The sequence below is a fragment of the Amblyomma maculatum genome, chromosome 10 (assembly GCF_055883805.1).
Source record: "Amblyomma maculatum isolate TAMU_Amacu chromosome 10, ASM5588380v1, whole genome shotgun sequence".
In the NCBI taxonomy this organism is placed as follows: domain Eukaryota; kingdom Metazoa; phylum Arthropoda; class Arachnida; order Ixodida; family Ixodidae; genus Amblyomma; species Amblyomma maculatum.
Genome location: NC_139353.1, coordinates 141,058,169 through 141,078,468, shown reverse-complemented (window position 1 = coordinate 141,078,468; position 20,300 = coordinate 141,058,169). Strand labels below are relative to the sequence as shown.

General features: G+C 44.0%; 1 protein-coding gene across 1 annotated transcript; it reads right to left on the bottom strand.

Moving 5' to 3' along the window:
* Positions 1-14,206: 14,206 nt before the first annotated feature.
* LOC146177576 ((3R)-3-hydroxyacyl-CoA dehydrogenase-like) lies at positions 14,207-19,813 on the bottom strand. The gene is made up of 3 exons (XM_084581594.1): positions 19,663-19,813; positions 16,198-16,391; positions 14,207-14,617 (listed from the first exon to the last, which is right to left on the bottom strand). The coding sequence occupies exons 1-3, from the start codon at positions 19,811-19,813 to the stop codon at positions 14,207-14,209; spliced, it is 756 nt and encodes a 251-aa protein (XP_084437720.1).
* Between the last annotated feature and the right edge of the window lie 487 nt (positions 19,814-20,300).

The window sequence follows — 20,300 nt, the reverse complement described above, 5'->3', positions numbered from 1 at the left end:
AGTGTCCTACAATATTCTGAAACACACGAACATCGGGCGGACATGCATGCGCTCACAAACTTCACGGGGCAAATATCCCCATCACGCAAATACTTTGCACAAATTTCACAAATTACATTAGCACATTACAATTCACGCATCAATGCCATGATGTTCACAAACCTAGCAACAAACTGTTTTCGGTTACACACAGGAATCAACAACAAAGAAATACATAGTTATTCAAATGCGAAGCGCACAAACGTAAGGCATGCTTTCGCCTATATTTTCAAACTCGTGTTATCCTCCTGATTGGGACTTATCAGTTCCTCTCCATCTTTCAGACACGCCACTTTTCTTTTTCACAAAGCACTTGCTTTTCATTCTTTCGCGTGTCCTGCTCCCTTTTCTACTCTGTTCTGAGTTTCTCTTACTGATGCGGTTCCCAATTCTCCTGCTGCTCAGAATTAGGTGTGATTTCCGACTGGAGGTTTGACATTGATCTCTCATAACGCCTTGGGGTTGTAGATCTTAGTCAGCGCAGGTCGTTGTTGTTGTTGTTGTTCTCCTCTAATTTGAACAGGGGATCGGCCAAGAATTGGGGTCCAAAGATATTAGATTTTGATATGTATCACTAAATTGCAAAAATAAATCGCAATAAATGCTAGGGAATAGAGAAGGGAATGTAAATATGAAAAACCAAAACAAAAAAGAGTAAATATACTAACGCACGCAATAGGAGAATACTAAGATTTATATGTACAGATTAAAAATTCAAAGCATATTAGCAAGGTAAACGTTTTGCTTCTATTGAGAAGTTTTGAATGGCGTTAAAAACAGACCTGTGGCTGTACCCAAGCATGGTGGCGCCGAACGATAATAAAATCTGGCTGCTCAAATTAAGACCAAGCTGTTGTAACAGCTTCTATAAATACCGTTTTCTCATCATGGTAAACCCGCGGCAAAATATCAAGCAATGATCTATAGTTTCCGGTTCCCCGCAGAATGGGCAGACAGGAGAAAGCGCCAAACCAGACCTGGAGATATAGACATTTAGAGGCGGAATACGACAGGGTAGCCTGGTTAGAGAGCCCTCAGTCTGCCTTGATTGACATGATTTCCTATTCCAGGAATACTTGAGAGGCAGGCAGTCGTCCGATGATAAAACAAATCCAGACAGCGTGCTTAATAAGGAACACCTCCGAAATCGTGCTGCTGTTATGTACGCTGTTGTCGGGAAGATGGGCAACACAGGGCGATTCAGAGATTTTTTAGCTAGTCTATCAGCAACCTCATTGGCTGCCACATTACTGTGGCCTGGTACCCACACTATATGTATGAGGCTAAAATGGGAGGGGAGTAATGAAAGAAAGGTGTTTAATATTGTCCAATCCATATTCGAAGAAAGCGACAAGCACAAGGAATAAGAGTCTGTAATCACAGCCACTGTTGACTATGGTGGGTCTAGTTTGCGCAGAGCAAGCACCACCGCCAACAACTCCACATGAAAAATTGGGGTAAAATCCGAAAGACGGACTGAAAAAGACCAGTCTAAAAGCGGACAGTATATTTCAACGCCGGCCTTTTCATGAAATTGAGAAGAATCAGTTGCTAGCATTATGCTAACGGGAAGACTTTGTAAATTATCTTCTAATAATCCATTTAAAATTTGAGGTGATAAGTGTTTTGCATTATTTGGGAAAATGTCATCATAGACAATTTGAACCGAAGATGCACTTACTTTTGTTGGAAGGATGTTAGAAAGGACTACGTGCAAAGGTTGTAAAAAATTTTGCACTAGTATTACCTGCGCAGTATGAAACCGAGGCCATCTGACTCCAAACAAGGAATCTGGCTCGCAACAAAAAATTGTTATGGAGCGGTGGAATTGTGATTCATATATTTTTAGATAAGTCTTGACAGTCAAGAATTGTAATGCAGTAAACAACGATGGCATTTTGGTTTCAAGGTATAATACATTGCTAGTCACAAATTTGGGGAGCCCAAGGCATAATCTAAGCGCTTCCCGCTCTAAAAGAACAAGCGGACGAATTTTATAAGCAGACAGATCCAAATTCTATAATTAGACAGACATACATAACATAAATCATTAAAAGAGCGTCTCGCCGCATCCCAGACCTTGGATTGCTTAACCTGCGCAACATACCCACAGCACGAGCCCCTTTCGCTGCAACATGTTCAATGTGATCCCTCCATGCCAGATGGTCATCATAAATCACCCCAAGATATTTCAAAGACTTAAATTGAAGAATCATTTCCTGCTTAAATGTTAGAGAAAGATTTACCGTATCCTGAATTTGGAAAACAAGGAAAGCGCACTTTTTAACGTTTAATGTAAATCTTAAGTCACATAACCTATTCTGAAGGGAGCTTATTTACGATTGCAGGAGCATGTTGAGGGATTGAATTTTAGGTGCAGCCGTAAAGAACGCGATGTCATCCGCATAGACATACGTGCGAACGTCTTGATGAGTGGGAATTGAACTCATTAAAATGTTTAAGAGCACGGGCGAGAGAACTTCCCCTTGAGGAACACCTCTGGTTTGTTGACATCTGTCAGAATGCACACCATTCGATGAACATTAAAATTCTCTGTTTTGTAGGAATGTAGGTATCCACACATTTAAATATTGTGGAAAACGTAGAGTATATAATCTGTGCAATAAAATCCGGGGCTCTACACTATCATAAGCCTTCTCTACATCGAGAGTCATCAATGCAGCATGCATTTTTTTGCGCCGCGCAAGAAGAATTCGACCCTCAAGGTCGGTATGCGCATTCCATATTGAACATTTTGCGCGAAATTCGATTTGACAGGGACTAAGATATGTTTTTGTTCCACAAACTCGGTAACCCGTTGGAGTACGACCTTTTCAATTAATTTTACTAAGTTTGATGTTAATGATATTGGTCTGATATTGTCCAAAGTATAGCCACCACCATTATGTTTCAGTAAAGGAATCACTTTGGCTAGTGTTCAGTCACCAGGTACCCAAGAATGAATAATTGAGTAATTTACCAAATTTAACAAGGAATTTGGAAACACCTCAAAGAGGATCTTTAGCATTTTTGACGTTACTCTATCAAGGCCAGACGCAGCAGCTGGCAATGTCATTACAATCGAAGAAAGCTGAGAAAATGTAATTTTAGGGACATCCTTAACCGTATCTACTGGGCCTACAAACATAGGGGATTTGGGAAGTGTTGACAAAAAACACTTTTCTAAATCTTTAGCGATGTTTTCTACTGTTTTGAGAGCTTCTTTAGGAGTCGAAACACATGAGGGTAAATTTTCTGAGACAGGAATCTTTTTCCGGTATTTTAACAACCTGAAAAGGGCACGTCGGTTATTAGATTGTGAAAGGTAATTGAAATGCTCAGTGTCATAATTATCTTTCGCTTGTGCGACTGTGCGTTTAAATGTAGCTGCAAAAATTTACAATCATGCCAATTTTTGGGGCACTGGTTGTGTAGGAGGCTCTTCCAAACAACCTTTCTTCTTCTATAATCTCGCGAACAATCTGCATTCCACCATTTTGTTGATGTATTGCCTTTTGATGCACGTACTAAGAATTCACACTTCTTACGACAGGATGCAATAGCCTGGCATAATGTTTGCGATTTTAACTCTTCCGTAGCCTCAACCACTGACTCAAGAGACGAAACCGAAAATGAGTGAAACTGGTTATAATTAACGTATGATCTGAACTGAGATGTCGGCAGAGTTAAGCGGCAGTTAACCTCAAACACAATAGGTACATGATCCCTAGTGGTGCCACCATCAACTGTCGACCAATTGATTACAGAAACACTAGTGCTGGGAAAAGTTAAATCTATCACAGATTGATTGTGAGCACGTACAGAAGTTGGTAAGCCAGATTTCATGCAGTTGAGGTTATTGTTTGAAAGCTAATCTCGCAGACGCTTGTCGCAGGGATCCGTCTTGTAACCCCACGAAACATGGTGCGAATTAAACTCTCCAGCCAAAATAATTGAATTTTGACAATTAACTAGTAGGTGGTCTAGAGATCTGGTGTCCTGAACACCATGAGGGAAACAAACATTTGCTAATGTAAAAGGACTGAACCCTGGAATTCCAAAATCTAAAGCCAATAATTCAGAATCTAAACTAGAATACTGAAAATCAATCTTAGCCCTACGACAAACTTTGAAGAAACTAGAATTAGTAACCCACCACCTCTTGACTGTCGGTCTTGTCGGAATGACCGATAATTTGTAAATGAAAATGTTTTTCAGTTGTAAGCCAAGTTTCTTGCAAAACAATTATGACTGGATTCTGTTTTAAAGAAAGATAAACTAAATCTGTAGTAGCTGAAAGAAGAGATCTACCGTCCCACTGAAGAACTTTTAACGTTCCTATGGTTATGTAATCCGGGCAGCAGCAACAGCGTGCCCCAAAAGGTTTTCCTGTGGTTTAGAGCCTAGCTGTTGGTTTTTTTATTTTGCCTGTGGGCGAGGTGATGACGGGCTTCACAACGGGGATCCACTGCCGTTTTAGGATTCGCGTATCTGTCTCTCCCATATCTGCATCATGAGTCTCGTCTGACTTGTCGGAATTTTGCATTTGTGATGCGGAAAAAGACTCATTTTGCGAGCAAGACATTGCAGGTAAGGAGTGCTGCACTGATAGTGAATGCCCAGGTGCCGTAGGCGAAACCGTAGCAGTTTGCACAGCCTGAGACATGTGAGCTGCCAGAACGTTGGATATGCACTCTGTGACTGTTGTCACAATCCTATCCACCATTTTGGTCATGGTTGCTTCCACAGCAGTTATTATGGCTGTAGACATCGAGGAATCTAATTATGCTCCAGAACGGGCTGACAATCTGCATACCCATGAGCTCTCTCTTTAATTTCTTGAATTGCCTCACGCCTCGAGCAAGCAACGTTTTCGGTCAATAATCTCCAGAATTTGCATTTCATGCGCTCTAGAAGGACATTCCAAAGAATTTGCTAAGTGAAGTTTGCCGCAAAGAAAACATTTGACATGCATAAGTGTGCTTTATGGGCATGGCCGCGTTTGCAACACCGCAAAGTGGATTTGCAATCGCCAGCAGTATGGCCATAACGTCAGCAGTTGTTGCACTGGAGAGGCTTTGATGGTTGGGGATCTACTTTATCTGGTTTAATCTCTGATGGACAGACTATGCCTGCAAAGGGAGCAGTTACCGTTTCTGTCGGCACACGAATCTTATTGACCTCCCGGCTACAGCGATAGGCCGCAACAACGCCCGCCGCGGAGAGATGGTCAAGGGTTTCTTCTAGACTTAAAGGTCCACGGAAACGGCCCCCAAGAAGCCACTGATAAACGTGTTCAGTGTGTAGAACACATCCTTTTGAGTATTAACGCAAAGTATAACTCCTTGGAACAAAGCCAGCGATTTACTATTAATTTTTAAAAACGGCGTTTTTTGAAATTCGCGGGCAGAGACAATGCCGCTTGGCGGTGTCGCATGCAACTATTTCCTTAACCCGTGACGTCACGGGTGAGTTGACTGGCAAGGCTTGCTAGAAGCTACCATTCGCTGCGGCCACTGCAGCCATGACGTCACGGACACACTTCCGGTAGCTGCGAAAGTCGTCTCCTCGTGCGCTGCTCGAACTCTGTGCGGGCTGTTACACAGCTCGCCGCCTTTATCGGTTAGGCGGCCATTGCCCATCAAGTACAACAACCGAAGTGACGCAGCGATCGGCAGAACGAAGCTGCATTTACAAATATCTCATTTATATAACGTGGTTTCAGGAGTACCGGAGTGTCGTCCGACGAGGCGTCGACAGCATGGTCAACCACCGCACGATGGTAGCACCTCCTCGACCGCCGTAAACACCGCCGCTGTGGCCCCTCATCCCGCACACCGTTCGCGAACGACACGGCGGATCGTTAGCACCGATGTCCGAAATAAGGCGTGCTAAAATTTTTTGGCGTCTGTAATACTGAGCCGAATATCAAGTATGAAGCCCTCGTGAGGATCGCTGACCAGCAGCAAATTGCTCGTAAGAGCGATAGTCGTGATACAAGCAAGTATCTGCTCAAGCCAGCTTCCGCTGGTGCATTTCGGCTGATCCGATCTGCTCGTACTAGCTCTGCGATTAATGCGTCGGCAGAGTTAATCCTATAATTATTTTACTATGGCAGGATAGGATTCACTATAAGGCAATTTCATAAGTACACCATTTACGACAGCGATGATCAGTTCCAAAGCGTCGACCGCCGCGGCTTCGAAGCGAAACAATTTAGGCCTAGCGACGACTAGGGACAGTCACGTACTGCGCCGTCGTTCGCCGCGCTCGTGCGCCATAACCACGCGGTAATTGTGTAACCTACTTCAGCCTGCTCGCGGCATCCTGTGCTGCAAGCGTTGCAAACTCGTGTACTTTCATAGCTAAGGCCGCACATTTTTTGACGTTCTGCTCAGCAACAAGCCGTTCAAACGATACTGCAGGCAAGACAAGGCTTCAGTACGTAGTCGCTGCGCTGTCGGCAGTACTCGAAGACGTCGGGCGGCATCATATTCTATACATCGATCTTTAAACGTGATACAGTGGGCAAATGAATAACTTTGTGAAGCAGACCCGCTCGTACGTTTCGCGCACTCGGGCGCCGACGAGTAACCTCCGTCAACAGACGCCATCATAACCTCGGTTAACGACGCAAACCGAGATCGCCAAGCTCGGTTTGCGATAACCGCGGTTAGTGGTGTAACCGTGGTTTGGTCCGCCGTGTAACATAGGCTAACCACGGGTTCGCGGTTAGACTAACCGTCGCTGTGCGAACTGGCGAACTCCTCAAGCGTGTGCAACGAGGACGGGTTGACGCCAGTACGTCAGCGAGCGAGCCCGCGGCAACCGGAAGTTCGTCGAAGTGGCGTATTTCTGGGCGGAGCTTTGAACTTGCTTGTGTTCTCTATTTTTTTATTGCCCCCTTCGGAGTACGAGTTGAGAGGGAAAATTGGAATGGTCGTTTTTAATCGCCGATATTTCTGGTGTTGCAGAAGCTAGATCGAAACTTTTTGCGGGAGAATGATGGGTGGTTCAATATCTATTAGTGTTATGGAATTGTTTACTCTTCTTGGTGACCCATTTCAGTGGACTTTTAATAAGGAATCTACACCTCGAACTAGACCTTTTGTACAGGCCAAGTGCTAAGGGATAAAACTGCTTACCTGATGAGATGCAAAAGTAGAGCATTTTAGCAGATCCTTTATACATGACAGGTCTGGTGAACGGCAAAGAATCCCACCGTGACCAAATTGGCGCGCTTCGGCTATTCCTTCGTAGAAGGAAGTGATTTCCTCAAGGGCAGCTCGAACAGCTCCTCGGTTGTTCATTTTAATGGTGCCACCATCCTTAGGAACGAGCGCCACAGGGATGTTACAGACACCGGAGCTCTGAAAAGCTTCCAACGGCAGAACATCGGTCAGAAGGGAAGCCGACCAAGGGGAGCGCCCTTGGCCGGGGGACTGCGTCGACATTACCTTAAATATAAAACGTCACCGCGTGCGTTAGTCAACAGAGAACAAAAGACGCAAAGGGAAAGACAAAACCAGGACCAGCAACCAAATACTTAGCCGATCGTCAAGCGAGCTCAGTGCAGTGCAGTGCAGAGCACCATAGATCTTGAGTCTGGAGTACAGATTCATACACTTTTGCGCTTATGTTTCCAATCCTTCAGGAACTTCTTGTTTTTCTTTGGAACCCTTCCCGTTCGACTGGGCCTACATTTGTATCGTCGAATTTTCTTTTCTTTCTTACTTTCGCCCACACAGCTGACAGAGGAGCGTTTTTTGCGGTTTTACTCGCATAGTCAGAGCATTGTTGCCTGGAGGGAGCGTCCTTTTGAAAACTTTGTTCTCCCTCAAATCCTTCAATTTTCTTCTTTTTCTTTACGACTTTCAGTCGTACTTTCTTAAAGCAGGACTCATTTTCTACTGGAGACTTATTCTACTCACATTTAATCACTTCTTGTTCCTTAAAGTTTTCCTTGCATTCTTTCATCGCAGTGCAGCCCTAGCTTTCTTCCATTTCTTAATCTCCCAGTCTAGGATCTGCACTGACGCTCTACTGTGTGAAAAAAGTTCCTCATCTTCCTCAGCGGGAAGAACATCCTCAGTAGTCGAGCCGTCACTCGAGATCAGCTCTTGAATTTTCGGAAGTGTACTGTCTTGAGCTTCAGCTCCATCTGCGCTTTCTTGCTGGCTGTTATTCGACAACTCTTTCTCTGGGTCACTAATGCACTCCGCCTTGAAGCTAGAATCTTGCCCATCCTCTTCAGGCGAAGTGCACATGAATGGGCATGCTGGATCAACAACCTTCGCAGCTTCTGTGCATGTCGTCTCGGAGGGCCTATTCTCACTTTCTTGAGAAATCAGCTCCAGGTCAGTCTTCTCCTTCTGAAATTTCTGTAGCAGGAACGGTCTGTTCCACTACCTCACTCTGCCTTCTGGAGCTAGTTTCCACAGCACGTCTAGTCGTCAACGAATCACTCGTTTCGCTGTACCTCCTAATATAGGGAAAGGTAACCTCCGGTGGCTCGGGGATACCTTTTAAACGCCCAACCTCAGCCAGCTTCTTGAGGAGGATATCTTTCTCCTTCAAGAATTCTTTTTCTATTTCTGCTTGCTTCATGAGCCATTCTTTCTTTCTTCTCGTTGCCTCTCTGCCTCGGCTTACTTTCTCGACCTTTCTCTTTCTCGTTCTTCTCTTTGCATCTCTATTTCTTTATCAGCTTCATCTCTTTCCTTCTTGGCCTGTTCTAGAACCTCGCATTTTTTTGGTCCATCCATCCCCGCAGTTAAGCTCCTTTAGGACCTTTCTCTACGCCTAACGCAACATTCTCCTTGAGATTCATCTTCAATCTGAACTGCCTAAAGCTAACACATAGCACTACTCAAAGGACCTTCGTAACCGCTTTCGCATGGCACCTCTCGCTATCGCTCTACTGTTAAACAGTTTACGACCTGTTCGCAAACTCTTCCAACTCGTTCTCCGTCCTCTGAGCTTGAGTGCACCAAACATCCTGTCGCGGACGCCAGAATAAATGTCACCCGTTAATAATTAGAAGGTTTATTACCGATGCGCCCTTAACGGTCCACACACTCCCAGACACACTTAGAGTGAGTGGGGGTAGCTGTTCTGGTCGCAAAAGAGATGCCCTCGACTTGCGTGGCAAGCTCAGCCGGAATTCAACTACCTTGTAGTGCTAGAAGGGGGTGGCCTTTTGGTGGCCATCTTTCGCTGGTTCAAGCCAGAGTAAGGGTTGGAGTCAGAAGTAACAAACAAAACAAACTTTATACACAGCAAAAGGCAATACAGGAGAATAAAGAAGAACATTTAAAAATGTACTGACGAGAGGTACAGAGGAAACTAACGTTAAGCATGCAACTGCAGAGATATTCAATAACACAGAGGCTTTACAACACAGACCAATCACGAGATAGTCACATAAACAAACGCCAAATTGTTCACCGGGCACTGTTGCAGTCCTTCGCCTCAAGAATCACGATGTGGCCGCCATGCAAGATGAGCGCCGCTGCCTCGCAGGTTCGTGGGCTTGCCAGCAGCGGGTGATCACCGGGAGTCCAGCCGAAGCACTTGCGAACACGCCGCAATCACTGACTGACTGACTGACTACACAAGCGGCGCGGCCTCCGTAAATAGGGCGCGCCGCGTCTGTCTGTTAAGGCGCGAGAAGGCTAGCGCGCAGACACACTTAACTTCGCTGGTTAGAGCGCTCCCCTTTTCCTCCCGTCGAGCCGCGCGTCGTCATTGGCTAGGACCCATAGAATTTTCTGGACACGTCTGGCATTTTTCGAACTGATGAATCACCCTCATCGCCGGGTGATGAGAAAGAGGATGACGGCGACGCGTACAAAGCTACGCGCTCTCTCACGCGGAGAAGGAAGCATTTCTCGAACCTTATGGAAGTTTCGATGCGGCGCCGCACGGGCCTCACGCCGCGCCGGCTTAAAAAAATGTGGGCCGATTTCGTGACAGTCGATTGTTTTTCTTTTAGAGCGTAGCTCTTTGGCGCCTGTTCCTAGGTTTCGCGCCGGTGTTGTCGGCCTCGTAACCTGCTCCGCCCTGCTTTCATCCACCCAATTCGAGCCGGCGCTACGGCAACGGGAGCCTCGCAGGAAGAGGGGGTGGGGGGAATGTACACTCGGCGGCGAACGATGGGGCAGGACTACGCGCAGCAACCTGAGAACACGAGAAAAGGGAGGCGCGGGGGGGGGGGGGGGATTGCTGGAGGCAGCGCTAGCAGCGACTGAATGATGCCGCTGCCACCGCTAGTGAGTAAAAACGACGTGACTGCGTATAACACCATCACCGCCATGCAGAAAGACGAGGAGGGGGTCCCCTCTCGTCCTGCGTTGCCGAAACGCCGGCTTGCTATTGGCGGATCACGATGCATTCTGTTCTCACTCGCTTTACTCGCTAGCGGTGTTAGCGGCATCAGTCAGTCACTGCTATCTGTTTGCCGCGCAACGTTCCTATGGGCCCACGCGTTCCATCCCGCAGCCTTCCGATAACTCATGTGATCTCCATTTTCTTCGGCCACAAAGGTTCTTTTATAACAGCCAAGAACTGTTAGTGGAATTTTTCTTGATGGAACACATGTGCAAAACTTAAAATAAAGTTGTCTGTAATTGCACATACGTGTCTCGAATATTTGCCTTAATCTATCGAAAATGTGAGACAGTTGACGAGCTGCACTCAAATTTCGCATTAGGAAGTAACGTAATTGTGGGCAATTTTTTTCATCTCGTGGTTTCGCTTTTTAACATCATAAAGGGTCTGTTCGAGCTCAGCAATTTTAGTTCTGAATTCTTCAAACTTTTCATTGGTAAAACTTATAGTTTTGACAGATTCCTTTTCAGATTCAATCACGTTTTTAAATCCAAGTTTAGTTCACTTCGGGTAGTGTGAAACTTTGTACTCAAGTGAGTCATAGCCTTTACCAGTTCTTTTATAATTGAAGTAGGCTGATCAACCATAACGGACACTTGTAATGTAATGTAATGTGAGAGGACGTGTATGCATTTCTTGGGTGAATTATAAGTTCTAGAAAATGGCTCTGGCAGGGATGCCCATTTGACGCATGCTCGGGGTTAGAGTCGGCTTCTTAGTTTCCTTCCAGTTGTGTGTGTGCCGCATTCCATACCATGTAGGGATGTGGAAAGTGGCGGGCTGTGGTGTGATGAAGGATATCAAGTGCCATGCCTAAAAGTCTTCCCTATTAGTAATTTGTACACATAGATTCCGATTTAGTTAGGATGATGGCATATTCTTCGTATGTTGAGAGGGCTAAGGCAATTGCATTCTCTTCTTCAGAGTCAATCTCATTTGTTAGTACTGTTGCATAAATGTGCAATCCATGGCAACGACAGAGCAGTCTTTTCATCCCAGATGTCTGACTGCATGATTGTATCAGTTGTTCGGCCTACTTTGAGCTTTGCTAAATACCCAAGCTCTTGCTTGATGCCAGTATTTGTGGTATGTCGGATGCCTATTTCGTTACATGGAGGCTGGAATAAAGCTTTAGCTGATTTCGTTCGATGTTGAGTGCTTGGTGAGTTTCTGCTCTCGAAATTCTCTGCATCAAATATATGTAGTTTCACGCGCCCACTTTCTGGTAGTTTTGAGCGGTAGAACTGGTAGATTTTGAGCCTAAACAAGCCCCTGTTAGATGTTGCGAGGGCTGTACTGAAGGAGGCGTTGCATAAGAACGTTTGGATGTACTTAAGGCGAGTTTGAAAGCTTTGCAGATGAATGTTGAACTTCTCAACTTCTGCTTTGATTAGATCCAAATATGTTGTTCCGTATGTTATGTGGCTTAAGATGAGCGACTGGATAATGCGGATATCATCTACTTCTTTCATACCGTGTTCTCACTGGGCATATCGCGTACCACTTTTGCCACTGGAATAAATCAAAGCTTGAAATTGCGCGACGTTTTTACATATTTTTGCAACTAGCCTGCTCTCATTGCAACTGAATGAACATAATACCCATATTCTTGTTAACCGTAACCACCCGTTCCGCGTCTTGCTTGGCTTGATTCCCTTGTTTTTTAATTTGTTCGCCACGAATTACCCTCCCATATATTACACATCCTCCCTTCGGCCATCTCTTTTTGCTTTCGACTCGAATGTCATTAAAATTGTTCTCTGACCCACTCTGCACACTTCCTGTGCTTTAGCATTACACCTACTGTTTTCTGCTCCATAACTATCTGCGTTGTCTTAAACGTTGGTCTGACAAATGAGATTATTCTAGTTGTGTGCACATCTCCGCTACTCTACGCTCCAAGCCACGCTATAATAAGGGCGGTGTACGAATACTACGTAGATATAAACGGTACTCTGCACGACCAGATTAATGTAATCAAAGTTACTGACCTAGAAGTTTGGATATCCATCGTCCAATTACGTCACAGATACGTACCATGGAGTAGACTTGACGACCCGCAACGGAAAGCCATTTAAGCTTTTTTTTTATGCGAAGCTCAAAATACAATTCCATCTTGACGGAAAACGCACCGGCATAACTGCGCTCACCAAATTCAGGATGCGCAAATCGATGCACCAATTGATCACTGTACCATTAAGCTGTCTCTTCAGCAATGAGGCAGCAATGTGCGATAACATGTAAGGCACCAAGAACTAGTTTGCAACTGGAATTCGTTTCGATTTCTCTTTGTCCTGGTCAGCTGCAAGTCAACTGAACTAGGCAACATCGCCAATACCTTTAGTCGGTATGACAGAAGGGACACAGAACTCCTCTTTAAGCTCCTCCAAAGTTGCATTAATCCTTATTGTTTATCAACTCAACTTCGCACGAATTCCGATGCAAGAACGCGCGGGGTTACTGATGATCACTGTGGTAATCACTGTGAGACGTTCATAACCTCTATAATTTTGTTCATAACAGCCCTTGCGGCCTAGTGTAGAGCGATGAGCGGGGTTGTTGGTTCATGTTCATCGTGCTAAGGCAACTGTGCTAAAACACACACTGACAACAGAAAATGAGACAGGAGTGCGCGCGTCCTGTCTTTTCTTTTCTGTTGTCCTCGTGTTCTTTAGCGCAGTTGCTCTTTCGTAAGGCCTGCTGAATGATTGATGTGCAGCGAAGCTTCCCGTTGTATGGAAACAAGCACACGTGAAGGAATTCTCACTATAAAACTGGAACAGAGCTAACATTTCCTATTCACAATGCCAACTTTAAAACTTAAATATAAATTGTGTTTCTGTTAAATAGCCAGAATGTTTCAATTTGGTTAAAGCGGTTTAAACTGAAATTTTCGTTCATATTAAATTTGTGCAATTCAATGCACGTTACCTAAGAATGTCACGTAGAGGAATGCTACAGGGAAGACCGACGGAATCTAATTCAACGTACGGCAGAATGATTTGCAGTTTGTCGTAATTGCAGAATGTTGTTTATTATTATTATTGTTTTTTCTTACAGCAACCTGCATTTGGTGCCAGTATGCTTCTACAGATGCTCTGCTACTGAGGAAAGCATGCAGCAGTTGCATCTTAACGGTACTCACCTATGGGGCTGATACATTGCGGCTAATGAAAAGAGACGGGAAAAACTTGAGGATGGAGAAAGCTAGAGCGGTAAATGGTAATTGTAACGCCGAGAAATCAGAAGCGTGCAGTGTGGGGCACAGACATAACTGTAGTTATTGATGTTCAAATTTGAAAACAAGACAGACAAGTGCGCGTGGGCAGGACATGTAGAGCGAAGAGAAGATAGCCTATGGTCGCTTAGGGTAACTAATTGGATTTCAAGGGAAATAAAGCATAGCAGGGGGCGCCAGAAGGTTAGGTGGATGGTTGAAGTTAAGTAGTTAGCAAATTTCATGTGTATGCTACTGGGATAGGTCCGTTTTAAGTTTAAACGAGTATGAGAGAGTTCATTGCCCTGCAGTAGATATAGTCTCGCGGATGATAATGATGATGAAGAACGTAGGATGCAGTTTTCTCAAAATAAACTTATATTTGGCAGTGGATGTTTTTTGTTGCTATTTATGTGTTGCGAATACGTGACATAAGGCCAGCAATTGTTATGTGACCACTAGGTTCTTACCCCCGAAAACAGCGTTGTGCAAAAATAAATCAGCGTCATGGCGGTGGTGCTATTAGTTAAGTGGATCTATCGATACATAGAAAAGTCGTATTCAATTTCCACCACTGACAACAAGCGATGATCCTGTGATGTAGGAACTTGATACAGGCGAGCACAAAAACACGATGGCTTCGGCGATTTCTTTTGGCTTGGCGGCCCTTTTAAGCGGCGTCTGGGATATAGCAATAGACTTTATGTCTTGACCAAGTGCAGCTGACAGCGGAGTGTCGGTCCATGACGGTACGACGGTATTACATCTGATTCCGTGAGCCGCCAGTTCTTTGGCTGCTGCCTTAGTCAAGGCCTCAATTCCTGCCTTGGAAGCGGCGTATGCGCTAGAGCCAGCAATGCAAATATTGGCCAAGGTGCTGGACACGTTTACGATGGCACCGCCTCCTTCAGGCAATTTGTCTACCGAACGAAGCATTTCCTGGCTGGCTGCACGAGTCACCAAAAACGTACCCTGAAAAAGATATAAGAAAAAAAAGAACTGGAAATAAAAAAAAATCTCAATCAATAAGCAAACTGATTTGGCAAGTTAAGCCACATTACGTTACGCCTGTTGGCGCACTCGTCATACTTATGTCTAAACGAAATAATAGTAAGGATATTTTTGTTACGAGCCCGATTCACATAACGACTTTTACGTGCTCGTATGAAAAATACAATTCGAGCTTCGAACAGGCGTCACACAATATTGCGTATATCTGCATTGGTTCTAGAAGAAAAATGCATGTGTCCCATTTGAATAACGCAGATAACTAAATCGACTTGCCGCAGAGTAGCGTGGAAATGACTGGTAAGTACATTTTTTACAGAGACTAGGCGGTGGCAGGGCTTTGGATTCCGGCCTTTTCAGAAAACGATGGTAAAAAGGAAGATGGACGTAAATACTTTCGAAAAAGCATTGGTGCTGATGGCAATGGGAGAAATGATCGAGTTATCCTGTACATTAGGCTGTGGGGAGGGCGCGCACAGCGGTCACAATCTCACAAGCACGCGGGAATTAAACATATCATAAATTCATGGGCACGTGCACACCGCGGATGCCTATGCGTCGTAAGTGAGGTGGCATTTGCAGCTCTACTGAATTTATTAAACTGGAGCCTTTTACGAACTCAATGAAATTTATGGCTGTTCATTGCATAAATATTTTCATCCCCAGAAATTTTGGCAAAGCACAACCCTCAGCAACTTTTACGAAAGAAATGGTTGTTATCGCATTTGCTGCAGCTCAATAGAAGGCACATATAGGAGCAATTTCTTGGCACTAATAAAATATCGAACAAGTGTAATATTTTTGCGCAGTACTGCCGCGTGTGTTGCTTATATAGGTGCGGAGCCGCGCGTAGTTGTCAAATTCTCCACAGCAGTAAAATGTTGGTGGAGTTCAGGTAAAAACTGTTTCGAGAACCCTTCTTATGAGCCATTTCTATCGCGTAATTCGGTTGGCTAGAGGCTCCACAGACGGGTGCATTAAGCCAACATAACATTTCCCTACAAGCGGATTAAATGAACATGCGTGGCGATATACTATTCACTAAGCCTATAAGCATATTTTTGAATGCGCAGCTGATGAGTAGGAATCCAGTAGTAAACAATTTCAACGTATATTATTGGAATTTTAAAACCAGGTTGATTCTATTTCCCTTTTGTGGTTGGGAACAACTAGTCGTCACTTTGCTTTACCTATAGACTACGACTTTGCAGCTGACACACCAGGAGATCTCAAACTAACCTTGAAAACGTATTCAGTAGCGAGTCCTGGTACCTAATGACTTTTGAATAAATGAACCTCCCTTGTTGACAAATAGGCCATGTGCAGCCTCAGGAGAGTCCCGTTTGAATGACGTCTATCTATGAGTAAGGTTCTCGACATTCAAACATTTAGCTTTAAAGTGTGCTCCTTAAATTATTTTAATTTCCTCAGCCGCTCGAAGAGAATTCAAAAGGCTCTGAAAGATTGTGTGCTTCGTCATCAAAGAAGGTGATCAAACATGATTCTTAAATGACGTAAAGAACGTCTTATGAAGGCGATCTTACCTTTAGGTTAATTTTGATAATTTCATCGAATAGCTCGTCGGTACATTCAAGTATAGGCGATAATTTACATATTCCAGCGCTGTTAACGACGATAGTGAGAGGCTGCTGAAAGGTGGTGCGGATGTTCCGGAAAAGTGTGTCCACGGATGACGTCTCACCGACGTCAACATGCATTCCGCAGTGCTTTGCGTTGCCTGCGCAGTTACAAAAAGGAGCTTATTTAATACACATAACAGCTGGTTTTGAAAGCCTAGGTCGCAATTGCGAGACTGGTAAAAACGTGTATGATTCGGAAACAAGTCTAACCTAGTGCGGAGGTTTTGCGTCGCACACCCCAGAACACGTTTCGACATGTATATTCAGTTAGCGTTTCAGGGAACTTCCTATTTCAGGGTGCCGATCAATCAATAAATGAAAAAATGGCGGTTGTTGAGCACTTCATGTCTGTACAGCAAAAATGCGAAGTATATGTTAAAAGCGTTTATTTGTAAACACATTTATGTGCTTTCGGTATCAATTAACGGTAAAATATTAAATACAAGGACAATGAGAACAGTAAAGTCAAACATGAAATATATTTATATGAAGGACTTACACGAAGCGCTGTCTGGGCGTTGGCGATAACCGCGGCCACAGCGGTCGGTATACGCTAAAGGCCAGAACACAGGTACTCTCGGTCCCTTTTAATTCGCAAATTTCAGAGATTACAGTAAAGAGAATACATACAACATTCTTATGCTTTATAGAAGCAGCCCTCTCCGTCAGCAGCCACTTCACAGAAACCTGATAGCATATCCCATCCCAAAGTGATAAGCTAGCGATCCGGGGTCTGCAGTGAAATATGCGAAAAGACACCCTATTAATATCTTCCCGGATACGTGCCGGCACTGTGTTTAAAACAAATATGTATTCAACGAAATACTTGCTCAAATTGAAACAGTACCCCGACTAGTAAGGTTTAGAGCGCAACATATTCTTCCCTTACGGGAAACAGTGCCCCCAACGCGATACCTTAAACTTCTTTCAGCAGTTAATTTGAGCAGCTTGTACCACTGAACTTATAAGCTCCTATACAAAACAACTTCGAACATTTTTGCTGCCTATAAAATAATATCATCATAATTGCGATGCAGCTACGTAACGCTGTTTTAGTCCTTAGAACGTTGTTGTTTGAAGAAATGCAAAACGATAAGAGAATCATAACGCTGGCGCAAGACAGGTGTCTAGCTCTTACTCTGACATCTGTTGTCTGTATTTGGTACTGCGTATATGCTATGTTTAGGTATATGTATGTCCTGTGTTTGCTGTATATGTTTTCGTTCTTTGTTTTTGTTCTGTTTATATCCTGTAAAACACTGGCCTGGATGTGCATTGCTTATGCACTTTGTGGGTATTTAAGAAGTGGTCACATCTATTGCATGCTTTTTTGTTAATGAATTGACCGGTAGATTGTATATCAGCTAGTCCAATGTATGAATCGGAGATTTGCATAGCGGACTCAGAACAGCTCTGCAATACTTTCACTGGGATCATGCTCAGGATATTTTTAGAGACTGGATTACATTTGTCTGGTGCACCATTGTAACTTAGTTACTAGTTGTATAAAACATACGAATTACGCAAACATCTATATATAATGGGGGCCAGACAAAATGCAACCAGACTTCTAAAACAAGCGCTCCCTCCTAGCGTAGTTAAACCAGTTGGGAGCTTTTAGGAGCTCCATGGCCTATTCTGCAGTATTTGTCCCTTCTCGAAAGTTATTATTTCTTATGGCGAACAAACTCACTTCCTAAATATTGCCTTAACGAGCAATATAACAACACGCAACTAGCAGATCTAATACAAAAACAGCTAGCTATGACGTTTTCGTTCAGTTGGAGTTAGCGCAATATTGTTTATTAAGGGCTGTTAACGCCAATCTATGGAAAAAAGCTTCCACGTGACAGCTACGCCACTTCAAGACAGGAGATGCCTCTGAGGTAATAATTGCTCAAATTTAGAGCTCCCCCTGCGATGAAACATTGTCTACCAATTGGATGAATTACTTCAACTAGCAGCTAGTCACATAACAGCTTTGTTCGTAGATCGATGAATCTATCTAGTTGTACCTTGAAGGAAACAACGTAGCTACAAGTGTTTCCTGATGATCAGCAATTTTCGCACTGACGCTTTGTTCCTCAATAAAATCAATAAACATCTAAAACACATACAACGTGGGGAGCGTTTCTCATAGCCTGAGTCGCTTTAGGAAGTTAAACCCCACAAACCAAACCAAGCATACAAACGGGAGCCTTTATTAGGCTTTGGTCAGCGTCAGGACATTCCAGCTTGCTTACTATTAGCTGCAAGTTCTCTTATATTTTGTTTGATATGTGGAACGCAATACATACCATGAGGAAATATTTTTTATTTCCCGCACCAAAGATCGCACAACGTGACTCATTAGTGCTGAAAATTGCATGCTTAATTGCTAGGGCAAACCACTTATAGATGACGCAAGGAAGAGAAGACACTTTTTTTTTTTTTTTTGGGGGGGGGGGGGTTATTTTTGTGGCATACATGTGGCCGCAGTTGTGGCCATGCTTCGGGATATTTATTTCCCAAGAAAGCTGTTTGTGACAAAAAGACATTTCACCATAGTATTATTTCGTTGCCTAAAACAGCTGATATTTAATGGTAAACCACAACATTACAACATTTTTTAAAACATTTATTTTTCAGCGGATTCTTGAGCCTTTTCGATATTTTCGATTCGAACGTAGCTCAAATGCGGGTTATCTACGATAATTGCTTACTATGTGCGGTTGCTGATACGCTACAAGTGCGTAGTGAAGATGTAGGGTCGCACTGGCCACCGAAACCACCCTGCAAAGCTCCGAACTCAAAAGGTACATCTGCGATATTTAAGGTTAAGATCTTCTATTGTTCATCTTTCTCAGTTTAGAAAGAAGATGAAATTGAGAGCATTTTATATACATGTTCTCGTTCGCTTCTCAGTGAGGTTATTTTTCTGATGAGGTAATAATGAAAGTTTTAGTGGTGTCTGTAAGCATCTGGAGATAGCTGAATTCATCTTTTTAGCAATATATATTAATATTATCATTCTGTTTTATTTCACTATTACTCAAAGTGCGGACTGGCTGCACATTGATAGATAATCAATCAAGCGGAGTTAGCTCAGTCAGCCCACTGCCCCGAAACCCGAAAAACGAATTTCGAGCATGTTTCAGATCTAAACGGTCAGAATTGCTAGTGTATTCCTGCGCCGTCCAGGTTCTTCGGCTCTCCCCCAGCCTCAGTCACGTAAATATAGCCGAAAGAAAATTTAAACCCCAATATAATTGTTTGCTGCCAGGTACAGATGAATGCGGAAAGATTAAAATTAAAAATATTTCGCGATAGAGAATACTAATGAAAGCATAATACCAATAGAACAGTAGAACAATATTTCCAAATACTGACCTGGCAGAGACTGCGCCACATTCGCGGCGGCTTCGGCGCGTCTTGCGGCTACCACCACCGTGGCCCCCTGTGCTGCGAAGAGGCGGCAGACGGCCTCACCGATGCCGCTGGAGCCGCCCGTCACTAAGGCTAAGCGTCCACTCAAAGACATTTCCTAAGAGCGTCGTCTTAATCGGCTTCTGATATTTATGAGGCTTTATTCTAGCGACGTCTACTACCTGGCGTGCACACACTAATTGCGCATCCGCCGTGTGCCGAAAACGCACTATTTCTACTACAACTGCATGTGGTGTAAACCTTTGCGAGCTGCACGCAAGCTGTGCCGTCAGCTTGTGTGTCAGGTCGCTTTTTATGTGAACGGTTGTTGGGAGGTAGCCTGCGACGCGTGCCTCTATGACATGAGGCACATATTGCGCGTTCGTAATTTCGTACGTGGACACCGAAAAAAAACATACACAGTCTAGCGGCTCGCATACCAAATCCAATTCGTATTGAATGGACCCCGCGTGACCTTTTATGTACTCAAAGCCAAGTGGATTCTGCGACCCACCTTTCAAACTCAACCTCGACATCGCCAAACTTCATAAAATTGGACAATGCCACCCTGCTTTTAACAAGAAAGGCGCACCTCCGGCGCC

Excerpts from the sequence above, each read along its gene's own strand:
- LOC146177576 (XM_084581594.1), bottom strand. The coding sequence starts at position 19,813 with ATGTCTTTGAGTGGACGCTTAGCCTTAGTGACGGGCGGCTCCAGCGGC. Across the intron at positions 16,392-19,662 it reads TGTGGCGCAGTCTCTGCCAG|GCAACGCAAAGCACTGCGGA; the intron begins GTCAGTATTTGG and ends GTAACTGCGCAG. Across the intron at positions 14,618-16,197 it reads TTATCAAAATTAACCTAAAG|GGTACGTTTTTGGTGACTCG; the intron begins GTAAGATCGCCT and ends TATCTTTTTCAG.